At 43.7% G+C, this 20,651-nt stretch overlaps 1 protein-coding gene across 3 annotated transcripts in view; it reads left to right on the top strand.

Moving 5' to 3' along the window:
* The window catches only part of UNC13B (unc-13 homolog B), a 393,995-nt gene that overhangs the window by 255,105 nt on the left and 118,239 nt on the right, over nt 1-20,651 (top strand). For all 3 annotated transcript variants that reach the window (XM_077816579.1, XM_077816578.1, XM_077816577.1), the window contains 3 exons: nt 4,193-4,420; nt 5,217-5,358; nt 19,894-20,063. In XM_077816579.1, coding sequence (XP_077672705.1) covers nt 4,193-4,420; nt 5,217-5,358; nt 19,894-20,063 — 540 coding nt within the window. The remainder of the gene's footprint in view (nt 1-4,192; nt 4,421-5,216; nt 5,359-19,893; nt 20,064-20,651) is intronic.

Below are 20,651 nucleotides of genomic sequence, written 5' to 3'. Positions count from 1 at the left end.
TTCCAATTTTTCCACATCCTTCTTGTAGGGTGGGGCCCAAAACTGGACACAGTACTCCAGATGAGGCCTCACCAATGTCGAATAGAGGGGGACGATCACGTCCCTCGATCTGCTCGCTATGCCCCTACTTATACATCCCAAAATGCCATTGGCCTTCTTGGCAACAAGGGCACACTGCTGGCTCATATCCAGCTTCTCATCCACTGTCACCCCTAGGTCCTTTTCCGCAAAACTGCTGCCTAGCCATTCGGTCCCTAGTCTGTAGCTGTGCATTGGGTTCTTCCGTCCTAAGTGCAGGACCCTGCACTTATCCTTATATCTGGCATGTAAATACCTTGCAATGCTGGCTACAAAAGTGTCGTGTGAACGCCTGTTGTCACGTTCAGGTGACATTGTAATTAAGAAGTGGGCAGAAGTATCTCCTGTAAATGTAAATAAACTTTTTTGTCTTAGCGATTGGCTGAAAACGAAGTAGGACTGAGTGGACTTGTAGGCTCTAAAGTTTTACATTGTTTAGTTTTTGAGTGCAGTTATGTAACCAGAAAAACCTACATTTGTAAGTTGTACTTTCATGATAAAGAGATTGCATTAAGGTACTTGTATGAGGTGAATTGAAAAATACTATTTCTTTTGTTTATCATTTTTTACAGTGCAGATATGTGTAATAAAATATAAAGTGAGCTCTGTACACTTGGTATTCTGTGTTATAATTGAAATTGGCATATTTGAAAATGTAGAAAAACATCCAAAAATATTTAATAAATTTCAATTGGTATTCTATTGTTTAACAGTGCGATTAATCACGATTAATTTTTTAAATCATGATTAATTTTTTTTAGTTAATTGCTTTCATCGACAACCCTAGTTAAAAGGTATTTCAAAAAGTGAAACATACCAGTTTTTCAAAGTGCTATCTCTCAGGAACACATTTTACTCAAATTTTGTGATAAGTGTCTTCTGACTATATATTTCAAATGAAGAGAAGCTTTTGAAGATAGATGAGGATGCAAATTGGGCTTACAATAGAAAGGATTCCTCTACTGTGGAAACACATCTAATGTTTCTTTTATGCCTTGTTTGGCCAATTAAAGCACAGTATTTAAAATGGTTCCTGAAATCCACATCTACAGTATTTATTTCTTAAATGTAGTATCTGATACAATAGTGGGACTAATTAGCTGCTGCCTCTTTAGTTGAAATTTGTCCACCACTTTTCAATCCCAACTTCAGTCTGGTCAGTGGCAAGAGGCATTGAATTAAGGGTCTCTTTTATATTAATTTTGGTGAAATAAATGGTCCCAAAGAGTTAAAGGTGTTAACATGACCCTTTCACTGTCCAACATTAAACAGCACTAAACAAGATTCGGGGTTGGGTATACAGGGACCTCAGCCTGCTTAGTGCCAGGGAGAAAACACCATTAAAAATCTTTTTATTAAAGATGCAGAAAAGAAGAGGGGAAAGGTTAAAACATTTGAAATGTAAATTAAGTAGGGTGTTCATTTTAACAACAAAAAGAACAGGAGGACTTGTGGCACCTTAGAGACTAACAAATTTATTACAGCATAAGCTTTCGTGGGCTACAGCCTACTTCATCGGACGCATAGAATGGAACATATAGTAAAAAGATATTTATACACACACACACACAGACACACACAGAAGGGGGAAGTTGCCATACAAACTGTAAGAGGCTAATTAAGATGAGCTATTATCAGCAAGAGAAAAAATCTTTTGTAGTGATAATCAAGCTGGCCCATTTAGACAGTTGACAAGAAGGTGTGAGGATACTTAATATGGGGAAATAGATTAAATATGGGTAATGACCCAGCCAGTCCCAGTCTCTATTCAAACCCAAGTTCATGGTATCTAGTTTGCATATTAATTCAAGCTCAGTAGTTTCTCATTGGAGTCTGTTTTTGAAGCTTTTCTATTGCAAAACTGTCACCCTTAAATCTTTTCCTGAGTGGCCAGAGAGGTTGAAGTGTTCTCCTACTGGTTTTTGAATGTTATGATTCCTGATGTCAGATTTGTGTCCATTTATTCTTTTGCATAGAGACTGTCCGGTTTGGCCAATGTACATGGCAGAGGGGCATTGCTGGCACATGATGGCATAGATCACATTGGTAGATGTGCAGGTGAACGAGCCCCTGATGGCATGGCTAATGTGATTAGGTCCTATGATGGTGTCACTTGAATAAATATCTGGACAGAGTTGGCATGGGCTTTGTTGCAAGGATAGGTTCCTGGGTTAGTGTTTTTGGTGTGTGGTTGCTGGAGAGTGTTTGTTTGCTTCAGGTTGGGAGGCTGTCTAAGCGAGGACTGGCCTGACTCCCAAGATCTGTGAGAGTGAGGGATTGTCCTTCAGGATAGGTTGTAGATCCTTGATAATGCGTTGGAGAGGTTTTAGTTGGGGGCTGAAGGTGACGGCCAGTGGCGTTTTGTTATTTTCTTTGTTGGGCCTGTCCTGTAGTAGGTGACTTCTGGGTACTCTTCTGGCTCTGTCAATCTGTTTCTTCAATTCACCAGATGGGTATTGTAGTATTAAGAATGCTTGATATGAGAAACTGCTGAGCTTGAATTAATATGCAAACTAGATACCATGAACTTGGGTTTGAATAGAGACTGGGAGTGGCTGGGTCATTACACATATTGAATCTATTTCCCCATGTTAAGTATCCTCCCACCTTCTTGTCAACTGTCTAAATGGGCCAGCTTGATGATCACGACAAAAGTTTTTTTTCTCCTGCCGATAATAGCTCATCTTAACTAATTAGCCTCTTACAGTTTGTATGGCAACTTTCACCTTCTCTGTATGTATATCTATATCTTCTTACTATATGTTCCATTCTATGCATCCGATGAAGTGGGCTGTAGCCCACGAAAGCTTATGCTCTAATAAATTTATTAGTCTCTAAGGTGCCATGAGTATTCCTGTTCTTTTTGCGGATACAGACTAACACGGCTGCTACTCTGAAACCTGCCATTTTAACAACGTTCCCTGTTCCCTTTCCCTCTAGCTGGACAGTGTTTTTAGAAGGAATCTCCTCTTTTTGACAGTGTTAAATTATGGTAATTTTCCTTTTTGGGGAAAAGAGAAAAAGTGAGTTAAGATGGGCTGGGGCTGTTGTTGTTAAAGTCTGATCCTGTTTCTAGAGAAGACAACAAGAGAAATGCACATAAATGAGGGAGAGAAGATGGGCAAAGATAGAAAATGCAGCTGCTGTCTGGTGCTCACTTTCACTTGCTGCAGTTTCACTGCTGGAAAAACACAGGTACAGCGCCTGGTCGTCTTAGCCACCCCAAGACCTGGCACCGTTGTACAAGAGTTCGGCTGTTTAGGGCATTGCTTTTACTTGCCTCTCTGGTCACAGGCTTATGGCAGTATTGCAAAATACTCAGTCTTAGCCAGCCAAACCAGACTCTTACTGGACAGAAGGAAAAAGGAGAGTGATAGGGAAGAGAATAAGTAAGAAGGGGAAGGAAAAGAGTTCATGGGAGGAGGGGTCGCGATGGAGAGAACACATCATCTCACATACCAGATAGTGGTTTGGATTCAGTCGGAGCCAGTGGAGGTGGCAGTGTCATCTAGGTGCCTTGCTTTGGCCTGGTCTGGTCAGAACATGTCTCAGCATTAGGATGGTGAAGGCCCAGTCGTGTTATGGTAGACCCTGGGGTCCCAGGAGTTGCTGGGATTGTTTCACCAATTTTCCTCTTGATCTCTCTCTTTTTTTAAAAGGACCTCAAAAGATAGTGATGGGCAAAATAGCCCTGTCCCTTCATTATTTTATCCACCAATTAAGCTTAATTTCCAGCACACGAATTTTGGTTTGCTAATTTTCCATTCCCACACTCTTCTCATTTAAAAGGCATGATCTTCACACAATCCTTGAATTATCCCAGGAGGCCACCTTGTTTGGACTAATTCAGTCCATCTCCCTTTTGCACCCTTTCCTATCAACATTTGTTGTTATTAGGGTTATTGTGACATTTTATGACTGTCACTCACTTTTCACAGTTGAGCTCCCAATTAGGTAAATTTGTAGTCCCAATTATCACAACATATCTTCTCAACTGATTTTTTTAATATAATAAACTTGATCTCTGTCATCATGATTCTGTAACATAACATATATATGATTTCCTCATTGTTTACAAGTTTTTGGTAACTGTTCCATGCCTTATTGTACACAGGAGCAGCAGAGAAGAGCTCTAAACATGGAGCAGAGGATCGGACCCAAAACATCATCATGGCCATGAAGGATCGCATGAAGATTCGGGAACGGAACAAGCCAGAAATTTTTGACTTGATCAGAGATGTTTTTAGTGAGAACAAATTAACACATGCTCAGCAAATGAAAACAGTGAAACAGAGCGTGCTTGATGGCACTTCCAAATGGTCAGCTAAAATCACTATCACCGGTAAGCTGAAGCTAGACAAATTCAGACTGGAAATAAGATGTAAATTTTAGCAGTGAGCATAGGCGCTGATTCCGTGGGTGCTCCAGAGTTGGAGCACCCATGGGGAAAAATTGGTGGGTGCTTTGCACCCACTGGCAGCTCCCCACCCGTCCTGCCCCCCCAACCCCCCAGCTCACCTCTGCTTCCGCTCTGCCTCCTCCCCTGAGCGCGCTACTGGGTCCTGCTTCTCCCCCCTCCCTCCCAGCACTTGTGGCGTGAAACAGCTGTTTCGCGCGGCAAGCTTGGGAGGGAGGGGGCCGGAGGGGGAATGCGGTGCTCTTGGGGGAGGAGGCGGGGCCGGGGCAGGTATTGGGGAAGGGATCCAATAGGGGCAGGGAGAGGTGGATTTGGGCAGGGCGTGGGGGGGTGGGGCGGGGGGGCGTGAGCTCCCACTGGTGCTGACAAAAGTTGGTGCCTGTGGCAGTGAGAGTAACCATTGGAACAACTGACCAAAGGCTGTGCTGGATTCTCCATCACTGAGCGTTTTTAAGTCAAGACTGGATGTTTTTCTAAGAGATCTGCTCTAGGAATTATTTTGGGGCAGTTGCGTGGTCTCTGTTATACAGGAGTTCAGACAAGATGATCGCAATGGATGCTTCTGGCCTTGGAATCTGTGGTTCTCAGTGTTAAACTGTCATTGGTGAGCATTCCTGTTTCTGAGGAGCGTAGTGCAGTAAGCTGTTCTGTCACACAGTACATGCCACATCTTTTAGCACTGCAGTCTTATAGCAAAACTTTATTATTATTTTCTCCACAGTGGTTTGTGCTCAGGGTCTGCAGGCCAAGGACAAAACTGGATCCAGTGATCCATATGTGACGGTTCAAGTTGGCAAAACAAAGAAGAGAACTAAAACAATTTTTGGGAATCTGAACCCTGTTTGGGAGGAGAAATTCCACTTGTAAGTACTCACTGAATATCTGCCCCTGGTCTGATCCATTTATATTGTCTGTATTTCTTCACGAGCATAACTTTCTCTCCTGTATCTGTACGTGGTACTTCACCACTTGTAGTCGTGTCTGTGTTTTGTCTGTTTCTGTTTTACATAGTGTGTGCTCATAGCATAATCTGTATAATGATATATTCTGAACTATACAAAAGTGTGCACATCCATTTTGCCTCCACTTCTTGTTCAATAGTTCATAGATTCTGTATCTACTTTTAGCAATATTTGTATAGAAAGTTGTTGTTTAGACATCCCCAGAGAGGGAAGAAAATCCTTAATAGTTTGAAGACTTACACTGTTCCTTTATAATAAACACCCTTTGAAATTCTTTAGAAAGGTAGCAGTAAAACACACACAAAAGAAAAGACCTCACCATTCCTTTTCATTGTTACTCCTTGCTGTGGTGTTTGAACTGGCTTGTTAGCGCATTGGGGGTAGCTTGTCACTTATTTTTAAAGCTACTTGCTCTCCTACAGTGCTGTAAAAATAAAATAATGATAACTTGAGGGATAATCTGTTTACAAGATTATCAACCTATTTTGGGCTAAATTTAAAATAAAGGCTGCTTATATGGCAAATAAACGCCAAAGGCTGAGTCAGTGAGCCTAGGATATGGTTATCGAGTTAATAAGAAGCACTGTCAAGTTATAGGTACTCATTTTAATTAAATGTAAAAACAATAAATGGAAAAAAAAAAAAAAGCTTCTGAAAATAAAGTGGACTGCGAAGATTCTGGATTCTAAATTTTTTTTAGCTAAAACCTCTTTGTCTCCTTCTTACCATCAAACTATCAATCCGTCTCTCCCTCTCCTTTTTCTCTCTCCTTCTCTTCTTTTCTTCTTTCCCCCACTCCTTCCCGCTCTAGGTCAGCAAGGCTCTTCTCTGCACACTGAAATATATTTGTTTGCATTGTATTTCAAAACTGAGTTTGTGACCCCCAAGCCTGTCTCTACCATGTACAATGAAAACAAAAAATGAGATTCTTTTATTTTAACATTAATAATCCAAGGTAAAGTTATTACCTCCTAAACAGGAACTACCGTAGGTTATTACTGTAATAACTCTAGAATCAACATAGCAATAAGTCTGCCTCCATCTATATTTGTGTGAGTGCCATTAAAATCTTGATTTATGGCAGTGTCGTTACCATGGTATTTACAAGTATGTTCCAGTCTAATTTTAGGGAATATAACAAATACTGTGGTAAAGATAATACAGTGTGATAAATTTCAGTGTTTTAATTGTGCCACTGTACAAGTTTTATGGAAATATCCATGATTCAGCCAGTAATATGAAAATTGATCTTAATGCAAACATTCATTTTAGTATTGCTAGGGGACAGAGCACCAAGAAGGATGAGGTGTTGAGAGGAGCTGAGGAAAGTGGGATTTAAATAGACAAGATATTGAGGTTTAAGGATGCTGAAAAAGAACTGTACCAGGTTCAAGGTGTTCCTAGGTGTTGCAACTGACCTTGTTGTGGATAAAAGGAGAGCCATTTTTAATTGTCTAGGACACAGGAGTCTGTCTTCTCAGAGATTTAGGTCAATTGCAGACATTCTATTTATGCTTGGTGCTTATGGATTCCTTCTGCTGATGACTCTTCAAATGCTGACATTTCCTAGCATTCATAATCAGAGCCTAGCTGTTGAACATATGCTACACAACTTGACCAAAAACATTCTTCACTGGGAAATCTCTCTCCCAAGGAGGCTTATCCAAGAGAAAAATCATCATTTTTTTAATAAAGAAATTATTTGTTAGATCTTATAATCAAAGTGAGGAGCTTGTATCAGTTATTGTAGAGGTTGTGATAGTACCTGTAATGTACTGGGCAAGATACAGTTCCTACCTTAAGAACTTATGGTCTGAAAGACAAAAAATACCCAAGGGAGACAAATCAAACCAGCAGAGGGGTCAGGTCAGTGGGTTGGTAAGTTCTACTTCCATTGGTTTTTGCACAAGTTGGTTTCATTGGGTTTTCATTGGTAGCAGAGGGGACAGGTCGGGGGGGGTCGTAGGTTGGTTGTTCTACTTTCATTGGTTTTTGCTTTCTGTTTGGTTTATTGCATGAACTCTTTACAGCTTTCCTCTCCAGTGATTACTAGCTGGCTAACTTCTCAAAGGTGTCTTCATTCAACAGAAGCACAATTAAATGCTCTTTTCGAAGGTTTATTACAAAGTAGGATGTCTGTCTAAGTGATAAAAAGTTTAGCCATTTTAGGGTTCCTTTGTAACCTTTGATGTGATGCAAGGTGGTGTATGTACAACTGAATGCCTTATAGGGCTATTCACAGACATTGGTACAAGAAAATTCATGAAAGTGTTCATAAACTCAGTTGTCAATGCTTTGTGTAAAGGCTTGTCTACACTTTCAGCGCTGCTCCTATAGTACTTAGAGAAGACACTACCTACGCCGACGGGGGAGCTGCTTCTGTCGGCCTAGTTAATTCACTGCCGCAAGAGGTGGAAGCTGTGCTGATGGGAGAAGCCCTCTCCTGAGGCCTGGTCTACGCTGGGGGGGGATCGAGCTAAGATACGCAACTTCAGCTATGAGAATAGCGTAGCTGAAGTCGACGTAGCTTACATCGATTTAGAATCACTTACTTCACGTCCTCGCTGCGCGGGATCGACGGCCGTCGCTCCCCCATCAACTCCGCTTCCACCTCTTGCCATGGTGGAGTTCCGGAGTCGATAGCAGAGCGATCAAGGATCAATTTATCGTGTCTACACTAGACGCGATAAATCGATCCCCGATAGATCGATCACTACCCGCTCATCTGGCGGGTAGTGTAGACATGACCTTAGTGACGTAGTTATACCGACATAAGTTGGTAGTGTAGACCAAGCCTAAGAATGGAGTATCTATTCCAAGTATGGTTTTCCCGTGCTTGTTAGAATAAGGCGAGACAAGGTGCATACGAGTAAACTCCTTGGTTAAAGGTGATCTCCCTCCTTTCCTGTATGTTTCTTTTCTCTGAAAAAAGAACATATGGCCCAGCCTGGAAATTCAGGTTTAGAACCATGTTTCCAAGAATAAAACTTTGAGATCTTTTTGGGTCTACATTCCCAAATCAGTACTGTGTAGAGTACCTATTGCATTCCCAAATTAGTACTATTTTAGACCATTATCTGCCTACATTGCCACAGGATTAGCATTTAGATTAATAACCAGTTCTCAGAGTGCATTTACATCTCTGAGAGTAAGCTATTTGATAGAGCAGGTAGTAGGCCATCCTTGTTGTTGCCTGCTGGAAACCTGTAACTGCCTCCACATCCATTACAGAAAGTCCTGAGGAATTTAATAGGAATGAAACCAAGTGAGTTTCACAGACATTTAATAAGCTTCTATTGAAATTACTCTAAAGACCTTTAAAAATGTGAGACTGATCCCTTCCTTCTGCACAATTACATTTGATTGGAAATGTATGGGGCATGCACTTTATTTCTATGTGTGTAGCGTCTATCACAAGGAAGCCTATATCCTGATTATCTGTGGCCACTGCCACACGAGAATAAATGGGATATTTTGAACTATCCAGTACGATTTTAAGGCAGGATTCTAATTCTTTGTTAGATTCTATAAGATGGTTTAAAGCACTCTAGGAAAGTTTAGGAGTACTTGTGGCACCTTAGAGACTAACAAATTTATTTGAGCATAAGCTTTCGTGAGCTACAGCTCACTTCATCGTATGCATGCAGTGGAAAATACAGTGGGAAGATTTATATACACAGAGAACATGAAACAATGGGTGTTACCATACGCATTGTAACAAGAGTGATCACTTAAGGTGAGCTGTTACCAGCAGGAGAGCGGGGCGGGGGGGGGAACCTTTTGTAGTGATAATCAAGGTGAGCCATTTCCAGCAGTTGACAAGAACGTCTGAGGAACAGTGAGGGGTGGGGGTGGGGGTGGGGGGAATAAACATGGGGATATAGTTTTACTTGATGATGCCCTGGAGAAGTTTTAGTTGCGGGCTGGACCCATCTGGACCCATGGAAAAGAAGCCCTTGAGGAATTCCACCATGATTTCAAAAATTTCCATCCCACCATCAGCTTCAGCCTGGACCAGTCCACACAAGAGATCCACTTCTTGGGCACTATGGTGCTAATAAGCGATGGTCACATAAACACCACCCTATACCGGAAACCTACTGACCGCTATTCCTACCTACATGCCTCCAGCTTTCATCCAGACCACACCACATGATCCATTGTCTACAGCCAAGCTCTACGATACAACCACATTTGCTCCAGCCCCTCAGACAGAGACAAACACCTACAAGATCTCTATCAAGCATTCTTACAACTACAGTACCCACCTGTTGAAGTGAAGAAACAGATTGACAGAGCCAGAAGAGTACCCAGAAGTCACCTACTACAGGACAGGCCCAACAAAGAAAATAACAAAACGCCACTGGCCGTCACCTTCAGCCCCCAACTAAAACCTCTCCAACGCATTATCAAGGATCTACAACCTATCCTGAAGGATGACCCATTACTCTCTCAGATCTTGGGAGACAGGCCAGTGCTCGCTTACAGACAGCCCCCCAACCTGAAGCAAATACCAGCAACCACACAACAGAATCACTAACCCAGGAACCTATCCTTGCAACAAAGCCCGTTGCCAACTGTGCCCGCATATCTATTCAGGGGACACCATCATAGGGCCTAATCACATCAGCCACACCATTAGAGGCTCATTTACCCGCACATCTACCAATGTGATCTATGCCATCATGTGCCAGCAATGCCCCTCTGCCATGTACATTGGTCAAACTAGACAGTATCTATGTAAAAGAATAAATGGGCACAAATCAGACGTCAATAATTATAACATTCAAAAAACAGTCGGAGAACACTTCAATCTCTCTGGTCACTCAATTACAGACCTAAAAGTTGCAATTCTTCAACCAAAAAACTTCAAAAACAGATCCAAGGAGAGACTGCTGAATTGGAATTAATTTGCAAACTGGATACAATTAACTTAGGCCTGAATAGAGACTGGGAGTGGATGGGTCATTACACAAAGTAAAACTATTTCCCCATGTTTATTCCCCCTCCCACTTCCCACTGTTCCTCAGACGTTCTTGTCAACTGCTGGAAATGTCCCACTTTGATTATCACTACAAAAGGTTCCAGCCCCCTGCCCCCCAGCTCTCCTGCTGGTAATAGCTCACCTTAAGTGATCACTCTGGTTACAGTGTGCATGGTAACACCCATTGTTTCATGTTCTCTGTGTCTATAAATCTCCCCACTGTATTTTCCACTACATGCATACGATGAAGTGAGCTGTAGCTCATGAAAGCTCATGCTCAAATAAATTTGTTAGTCTCTAAGGTGCCACAAGTCCTCCTTTTCTTTTTGCGAAAACAGACTAACATGGCTGCTACTCTGAAACTAGGAAAGTTTATATTTTCTATTCAGTTCTTTTTGGAAGGGCTGATGCAGAGCACCTGCATCTATGTAGTGAAATTACATGTATAGTATTTAGGAGAAATTTGATAAGGAACAAAATTTCCTTTGAAAGGCAAAGCCCTGTGCTCGCTGAGAGGCTACTTAACCCCTCTTTAAAGCATACGATTATTGGCATCATTTGCTAATGTTTGGAAAAGGACCCAGTGTCTAATGGATGTGGACACTGGAAGTTGCCCTATGTACAATAGGACAACTCTGCATCTCCTGTCCTTGGCACAATGCAAATTGTTCACTTTAAAATATCTTCCCATGGAAACTGCTTTGTGCTACCCAGCTGGGTCTGATCCTGAATGGCAGGTGTGAAATCATTCTGTCTGGAACAGATTACGTTGTCACTGGGCACTTTGCAAAGTGTGTTTATTCCTTCACTGCGGAAGGGTATGGTGGTTAGAGTGGTTGCGTTGCCTCCCTTCAGTAAATAATCAATATTATACTTAGACACACACAGCCGCAAATAACACACTTCATCACGGCTATGGCTTCAGGAATGGCACTGCTACATAGTTCACTACTGTGGTGTCACCCACAGCTTCCGTTTGGTTCCGTAATTGTCTTTTCAGCAGCCTAGCCTATTATCATGCTCAGCACCTTTCAGTCATCTCTGTAGTTACATGTGATTGTTCCTCTGAGTTCTGTGTTTACCCTGCCCCTTTCAAGACGGTTACATCTGTTGCTTGCTCTGCCTCTGTTGTTCAGCTACATCTTGATGACCGTGGAACCTTTCAGTTGTGCTTCCTCATCCCCTGTGCCTGGGCCTTAGTTGGATGAAACCGGTAGTAAAGTAAAATCATATTCTGTCTACACGGCAATTAGAGACACGCAGCTGGCTTGTGCCGGCTGACTTGGGTGAAGGGGCTGTTTAATTGCAACCTCTGAGACCCTCCCACCTTCCTGGGTTCTAGAGCTCGAGCTTCATCACAATCCCAAATGCCTATGCCCCTGTCACGGAGTGTGGGGGAGTCCAGGCCCTGCACCCCTCTTCCTAGGATTCACTGAGACTCTCAGCCAGCCAGTAAAACAGAAGGTTTATGGCCAACAGGAACACAGTCCAAAACAGAGGTTGTGGGTACAACCAGGACCCCTCAGTCAAGTCCTTCTGGGGGAGCAGGGAGCTTAGACCCCAGCCCTGGGGTTCCCTGCGTTCCTCCACCCAGCACCAAACTGAAACTAAACCCCCCCAGCAGGTTCCCTTCTGCAGCCTCTGTTCACATTCCTGGGCAGAGGTGTTACCTAGGGAGGTGGTAGAATCTCCTTCCTTAGAAGTTTTTAAGGTCAGGCTTGACAAAGCCCTGGCTGGGATGATTTAATTGGGGATTGGTCCTGCTTTGAGCAGGAGGTTGGACTCGATGACCTCCTGAGGTCCCTTCCAACCCTGATATTCTATGATTCTACCTCCCCCTCCCGGCTCAGGTTACAGGCTCTCAGGTCTCCCATCCCCAGGGCACATTCCCAGGTCAACACTCCCCCCTCCCTGCTGCTTCACATCGTCACAGCCCCAGTTAAATAGAACCAAGCCCCATGAACCCGTCTCAGCTGGCACAGGCCAGCCGTGGGATTTTGAATTGCAGTGTAGACATACCCATAGTTTCCCAGCTCAGTGACCCCTATGAAATTTGGATTTGAACAGTGGAGTTGATGCTATGCAGCAGTGCCTAGGAGGAAGCTGGGATAATGTAGTTAGAGATTAAGTGGTTCTGAGCACTGCTTCTGCCTTTTGCACTTTGAAGATTTGTTTGTGTAATCACAGCTGCAGAGATAGGTAACAGCAAAATGGCTGGTTTCAGAGTAACTTGTCCCTCTAAAACAGGGGTTGGCAAACTTTTTGGCCCAAGGGCCACATCTGGGTATGGTAATTGTATGGCGGGCCATGAATGCTCACAAAATTGGGGGTTGGGGTGCAGGAGGGGGTGAGGGCTCCAACTGGGGTGTGGGCTCGATGGTGGGTCCAGAAATGAGGAGTTCAGTATGTGGGAAGGGGCTCTGGGCTGGGGCAGGAGGTTGGGGTGTTTGGGATGGGGACGAGGGCTCTAGCTGGGGGTGCGAGTTCTGGGGTGGGGCTGGGGATGAACGGTTTGGGGTGCAGTAGGGTGCTCCGGGCTGGGACCAAGGGGTTCGGAGGGCAGGGGGGGATCAGGGCCGGGGCAGAGAGTTGGAGCGTGGGAGGAGGTCAGTGGTGCAGGCTCCAGGTGGCGCTTCCCTCAAGCAGCTCCCAGAAGCAGCGGCATGTCCCCTCTCTGGCTCCTACGTGGGGGTACAGCCAGGCAGCTCTGCATACTGCCCCATCTGCAGGCACTGCACCTGCAGCTCCCATTGGCTGTGGTTCCGAACGAATGGGAACTTCAGGGACGGCACGTGGGGTGGCGGCAGCGTGTGGAGTCCCTTGGCTGCCCCTATGTGTAAGAACCAGAGAGGGGACATGCCGCTGCTTCCAGGAGCCATGGTATGCACGGAGTGAGGCAAGCCCCTGACCCCGCTCCCCGACTGGCGTGCCGGAGCAGGGCAAGTCCTGGACCCTGCTCCTCGGCAGAAGCTCGAGGGCCAGATTAATGTTGGAAGGGCTGGATGTGGCACCCGGGCCTTAGTTTGCCCAGCCCTGCTCTAGAATAAATGAGTTTAATACTGGTAGGAACAGAAGACTTATTTCTTTGTTCTGTTGGGATAATTATTTGTCAAGGAGATCTTGCCAAATCTCAGGGCTTTTACTCCATGGTTGTCATCCTTGACCTCTCAGCTGCTTTTATACCAGGGATCGGCAACGTTTGGCATCAGGGTAAGCCCCTGGCGGGCCGGGCTGGTTTGTTAACCTGCTGCGTCCGCAGGTTCGGCCGATCGCAGCTCCTACTGGCCACGGTTCGCTGCTCCAGGCCAGTGGGGGCTGTGGGAAGCGCCGCAGACCGAGGGATGTGCTGGCCGCCCTTCCCACAGCTCCCATTGACCTGGGATGGCGAAGTGCGGCCACTGGGAGTTGCGATCGGCCGAACCTGCAGACGTGGCAGGTAAACAAACCAGCCCTGCACACCAGGGGCTTACCCTGATGGGCTGCTTGCCAAAGTTTGCCGATCCCTGATTTATGCTCTCCTCCTCCCCTGGTTCTCTGATCTCTCAAGCCATCTCTTCCTCATCTCTTTTGATTCTTTCTCTGCCTCCCTTTCTCACTGTCATGGGGATTGCACTAGGCTCTTTCTTCTGCTCCCTTCGCTGTACCATTTGTTATGGTGACCTCATCTGCTTAGACACAATTGCCATCTTCACACTGACGACTTACCCAATGGCCTCTCCACCCTAACCTGTCTGTCTCTCCATGTGCTTAGCTGGCCTCTCCTTTTGAAAGTTAACATGGCTAGAAACACTGGCTCGCTGTTTTCCCCATCGCTGTTGACAACACAACTATCCTCCCTTCCCCAGATCTGTAAGTGGGACGGCTTGGACTCCGCCTTCTCTCAGCCTGCTCATTCAGGCTGTATCCAAACCTTGCTCCTTTCTCCCTCGAACATCTCTGAGTCACTCTTTCTGTTTCTCTACATCATTACAACTCCCTCATCCCGCATCACCTCAGATAGCTGCCTCTAGCCTGGTTTTCCAGACAACCACCTTGCTCCCCTCAGATCCATTAAAAACTCCTGCAGAGAGCCCGTCTTCTTGCTTATCCGCTCTGTCCTATCATGTCCTTCTCCATCTCCTTCACTCTGCCATCAATGCCACTCTATATTATCCACCTCTCTTACAAACACCTTTTTCACTTTCTTCCATGCCACCCTTTATGTGCAGGAAACTCTCCCTGTAACACTAGCCTGTAACGGTATTACCCTGTTCTCCTTCAAAACTCCCCTCCACAGCCACTGCTACCATGATTCCTAAAGGAAATACGAGTCCCAAATGGCTGTATAAGTGCTCGCTAGGCATTTCAAGATATTTATCCTTTTAATTTTACCTTGTAACTTATATTTTTTAAATGGCTCAAAATCATTTAGCTATGTGCTTAGCTGGCCTATTTAAATCTATGTAAATATTCCTCTTTCCCTTGTCCTCCCTCCCCCGTTCCTTCAATTGTTTGTTACACCCACAAGTTTCCTCTTGTCTTAAAAACACTGTAGGTAGAACTGAATAGTGAAACAGTTTTTGTATCCTGGAAGAATTTTCCATTTTTCCAAAATGTTTCCTGCCGCAGATTGGAACAAAAAGTCAAAATCTTGAAAATGTTCACAAAGAGATAATACAGGATTGGTTTTTTTTGATTGGGTCAGTTGAAATGTTTCATTTCAGTTTCAACCTTTTTAATTTGTTTACTTTTTTAGACTATAAATAAGCTGAAATTTTGAATTAAAAAGTTTTGAACTGTAAAATGGAACATTTCATTTAAAAAATGTTGAAACTGGATGTTTTGACAATTTCAAAACATTTTTTCCAAAATGTTGTTTGAATCAGGAAATTCACAGACGCCGACCCTTCTCCACAAACAGTTTTTGTCAATGAAATTGCATTTTTTGATAAATATTTTGTCAAAAATTCCTTACCAGCTCTAACTGTAAACTCTTCAGAGCAGGGACTGTGTCTTCCTCTGTGTTTTCACTATACTAAGCACAATGGTGTCCTGAGTCTAATTTGGCCATCAGAGCACTACAGGAATTAAAATAATAAATAAATGATAATGGCATAAGCCAGGGAAACTCTTATTTGTGAAAAGGAGGCATTAAGTCACAGTTTCACCAATTTCCCTCCCTCCCATAAGAACGGCCAGACTGGGTCAGACCAAAGGTCCATTTAGTCCAGTATCCTGTCTCCCGATAGTGGCCAATGCCAGGTGCTTCAGAGGGAATGAACAGAACAGGTAATCCTCAAGTGATCCATCCACTGTCGCTCATTCCTAGCTTCTGGCAAACAGAAGCTAGGGACACCATCCCTGTCCATCCTGGCTAATAGCCATTGATGGACCTATCCTCCATGAACTTATCTGGTTCTCTTTTGAACCCTGTTATAGTCTTGGCCTTCACAACATCCTCTGGCAAGGAGTTCCACAAGTTGACTGTGCATTGTGTGAAGAAATACTTCCTGTTGTTCGTTTTAAACCTGCTGCCTATTAATTTCATTTGATGACCCCTAGTTCTTGTGTTAGGAGAAGGAGTTAATAACACTTCCTTATTTTCTTTCTTCACACCAGTCATAATTTATAGATCTCTATCATATCCCCCCTTAATCATCTCTTTTCAGCTTGGAAAAGTCCCAGTCTGATTAATCTCTCCTCATGTGGAAGCTGTTCCATACCCCTAATAATTTTTGTTGCCCTTTTCTGAACCTTTTCCAACCCAATGTATCTTTTTTGAGATGGGGCGATCACATCTGCACACAGTATTCAAGATGTGGGCATACCATGGATTTATATAGAGGCAATATGATATTTTCTGTCTTCATAGAATCATAGAATATCAGGGTTGGAAGGGACATCAGGAGGTCATCTAGTCCAACCCTCCGCTCAAAAGTAGGACCAATCCCCAATTAAATCATCCCAGCCAGGGCTTTGTCAAGCCTGACCTTAAAAACTTCTAAGGAAGGAGATTCCACCACCTCCCTAGGCAACGCATTCCAGTGTTTCACCACCCTCCTAGTGAAAAAGTTTTTCCTAATATCCAACCTAAACCTCCCCCACTGCAACTTGAGACCATTACTCCTTGTCCTGTCCTCTTCTACCACTGAGAATAGTCTAGAACCATCCTCTCTGGAACCACCTCTCAGGTAGTTGAAAGCAGCTATCAAATCCCCCCTCATTCTTCTCTTCTGCAGACTAAACAATCCCAGTTCCCTCAGCCTCTCCTCATAAGTCATGTGTTCCAGACCCCTAATCATTTTTGTTGCCCTTTGCTGGACTCTTTCCAATTTATCCACATCCTTCTTGTAGTATGGGGCCCAAAACTGGACACAGTACTCCAGATGAGGCCTCACCAACGTCGAATAGAGGGGAACGATCATGTCCCTCGATCTGCTCACTATGCCCCTACTTATACATCCCAAAATGCCATTGGCCTTCTTGGCAACAAGGGCACACTGCTGGCTCATATCCAGCTTCTCGTCCACTGTCACCCCTAGGTCCTTTTCCGCTGAACTGCTGCCTAGCCATTCGGTCCCTACTCTGTAGCTGTGCATTGGGTTCTTCCCTCCTAAGTGCAGGACCCTGCACTTATCCTTATTGAACCTCATCAGATTTCTTTTGGCCCAATCCTCCAATTTGTCTAGGTCCCTCTGTATCCTATCCCTCCCCTCCAGCGTATCTATCACTCCTCCCAGTTTAGTATCTATCTATCTATCCCTTTCTTAATGTTTACCAACATTCTGTTCTCTTTTTTGACTGCCACTGCACATTGAGTGGATGTTTTCAGAGAACTCTCCACAATGAGTCCAAGATCTTTCTTGAGTGGTAACAGCTAATTTAGACCCCCACTGAAAACACCATCTTGGAAGCAGTTTGACTCATTTCATCTTTTTTTATTCATTTTTTACCCCCTGGCTTTTGTACATTATTTTTATTGAAAATTTTTATTTTAAATAATTCAGTACAACTAGACAATCAAGATAAAATGTCACAAACAATCACAATAAAAACACTCCAACTAATATAAATATATTTAAAAAAGAGAAAACAGGAACATAAGAAGTGCAGCAAGTGCTGGAGAGCGTTAAAAAGGTGCTGCTTCCTGCATTGTGGGGACGTTTTTTAACACTGCGATATATGTTCAGACTCCACAAGACTGGGTTTATGCTGTTTCAATTTAAAAGTGAGCATTGTCCTTCATCTCCCAGGCAATAAACGTGTTCGAGTTGGATCCCAGAGCTCTCGTTTCTGTAGAAGTGGGGCTGATATCAGCCTGGCTGTCTTGGTTCAACAGTAACAAAGACTGCAGATTCTATAGGTGTACTCTGCCTTAAACCCCGCCTCCCCCCCGCCCCGCCCCCTGCCTTGTCCCCCCAGGTTCAGGTGTTTAACAGCACAGAGAGCTCCGGTGAATCACTCTGGTACAGAGCCAGGAGAGGAAATACAAAGAGGTAGAAGCCCCATAAAAATAGTAGCATCCCTCAAGGAAAGGTGTGTATGGTAGAGACAGTAACAGTCTTGAGGTGTACAGATCCAGTTGGTACCACTGAAAACGTTCTGCGGTGATTGTGGTGCTGCGCGGACCCCTGTTGTAAGTAAAGAAAGAGAACACCGTTATTCCAGGTACCTCGTATGGTGCATGTTCAAGTTTAAAAGGCGCACAGTGCAGATCAAACTAGGTCAAATCAGCTTGAGTATCTTCCTAAAGAAGCAGTACTTCTGACAGACTGTAGTAGATGGTCAAGACCTAGGGCCAGGTTAACAGAAGTACTTAGGCACCGAAAAATGCTGTCAGTGGGAGTTAAGGACCTAACTTGCTTAGGAGCTTGTGAAAATCCCATTGTGCATGTCTGTCTGCATCTTCGGGCAATTAAATACCTTTCCAAATCTGCCCCTAGGAAATTGAGAGAGTTTTTTATAATATTTGTTTGGGTTATGAAGAATTTTTAGTGTGTAGCCTCTTATTCTGCTGGGCCTACAGAGATGGCAACATGCCCAAATAGGTTTGAGAGCTAGAGGAAGAACCAACAGTCTTAGCATCTCCTCTTCAGCACACCATGCAACAAATCATCTTAAACACCTGCACATGTTTACACATGGGAGGGAAAGAATTAAAACCAGGGAAATATTGATTGAAACATTGGTTTTCTGTATTCTAAGTGGTACTTTGAATCCCTTGGGGAATGCAGAATGGATTGGTTTTCAAACAGCAGCAAACCATCAGGACAACCTCAAATTGCCTCTGCATTTCTCCATTTAATTCACAGTGAGCTCTTCTGCATTAGCTGTCTGTTAATGAATCCTAAAACACAATAGATGGCAATGGGAGACCAAATGAGTTCTTGGTAGGGAACATGTAAACACCACGGTTGCTGCCACATTTCACTGACTTGGCTTAGGAAATCTCTTTTGACCCATTTCTTCATTCTCTCTCCTTGTTCATTCTCCACCTGTTGCTTAGCAACAGATGCAGTAGGTTTGAAAAGGCTAGAACATAGACCTTCAGCAGGAATTGCCATATTTTCAGGAACCCCCTTTTTTTTTCTGGTGCGGCCAGACATTTGTAACGGTTATGAGTAATCACCCTTGTCATGCTTTTATATGAGCATTCAAATTGCTTTATCACATCACATGCCCAATAAATGAGCAGGGCTTTTGTGACAAGATCTCTCAATTTGCTGTGTCCCTATAGCTTTTGAGTTCTCTCATTTCCTCTGTGTGTTGTGCAGGTCACCTGCCTGTTTAGGTTTTAGGATACCTGAGTTTTTTTTTTCTCGGCATCAGATCAGATGTGAAGCTTCAACTGAGAACAAAGCTGCCTTTTTGAAGGAGATTTCTTTAGTTCCCTGCCTGGGGCATGTTGTAGCTCTTAAATACCAACTTCGTTAGAGTTGCTGTTTCCCATCCCTTCCTCCCACACAGAAGCAGTATTATATCATCTCCCTGACTGTGTTGTTTTGTGCATTAATACACTGTTGCTTTGCTAGTGACACTAATAAAGTCTCAAACAAAATTAAGTTAATGGCCTCCATTTGAGTCTTCTTTGGTGAGGAGAGGAGAATGGAGGAGAGAGTTCTTTGTTGTTTAACAGAAGTTTGAACCTTTGACTAATACACTATAATCAAATCACTAGGCGGCATGCAGTATCCACTAGCAGTCCCTGGTAGTGGTCAGGGTCCTCAGAGTTTTGTGGCTATATTGTAGCAGAAGGCCTTCAAAAACTCTGTAGCACAATTCCTGCTGAGTACTTAAATTTTATTTGCATCTCGCATCCTTCGCCATCAGCTGCCAATGTGAATGAACATCTATGAAATGAATACCACTAAACGAATAGCAGAGAATGGTCAGTCATGCTGTAAAACCATGCATTCTACACCCTTGGATTCTGTGGCTGGTCACCCATCTGTACTTACTTGTCTTGTTCACAGTGAGTGCCATAACTCCTCGGATCGGATCAAAGTGCGTGTCTGGGATGAGGATGACGACATTAAGTCTCGTGTCAAGCAGAGGCTGAAACGTGAGTCGGACGATTTTTTGGGGCAGACCATCATCGAAGTCCGCACATTGAGTGGAGAGATGGATGTATGGTACAATCTTGGTGAGTAGCTTTTCAGTCGTCTAATTTAGATTACAATCCTTGGTAGAGTTTACAAATGTATGGAACTTTCCTTACTAAATTAGGCATGTTTGGGTTAGGAACTCTCATAATCCTGTGTGTGCATTAGTGTAATTTCCAAAGAACATGTGACTTTGAAGAGTTTTGGGGGTATGTTACGGGGCAGGCTATCAGGTGGTGGTCTTCCCAGTGAAAAACATTCGCTAATACATGCTCTTTGGAGAATCATAAAGGCAGAGTATTTTCTCTTTGCAAGCATTATAAATCACTAGAGCTGGGTGAAATTTTTTCCATGAATAGTAGATTTCCTAAAAAATTTAAGTTTTGGTTGGCCTGAAACTATTTGTGAATTTGACACAAATGTGCCAAATAGTTTTGGCCACACACACTTTTTTTTTTTTTTTTTTTTTTTTTTTTGGAGATGTAGGGGCCATTCACAAAATGGGGGAAAGAGGGAGGAGGTGGTGATGGTGCCCGCCCCCTCCCCCCCCCGACAGTAAGCGGGTGAGTTGTATCTGAGCAGTGACAGTATGTGCACATGGCGATGGGAAAGAATTTTGAAGATTACTA

Source organism: Eretmochelys imbricata, chromosome 5 (assembly GCF_965152235.1).
Source record: "Eretmochelys imbricata isolate rEreImb1 chromosome 5, rEreImb1.hap1, whole genome shotgun sequence".
In the NCBI taxonomy this organism is placed as follows: Eukaryota; Metazoa; Chordata; order Testudines; family Cheloniidae; genus Eretmochelys; species Eretmochelys imbricata.
This window is presented reverse-complemented; position numbering and strand designations above follow the sequence as displayed.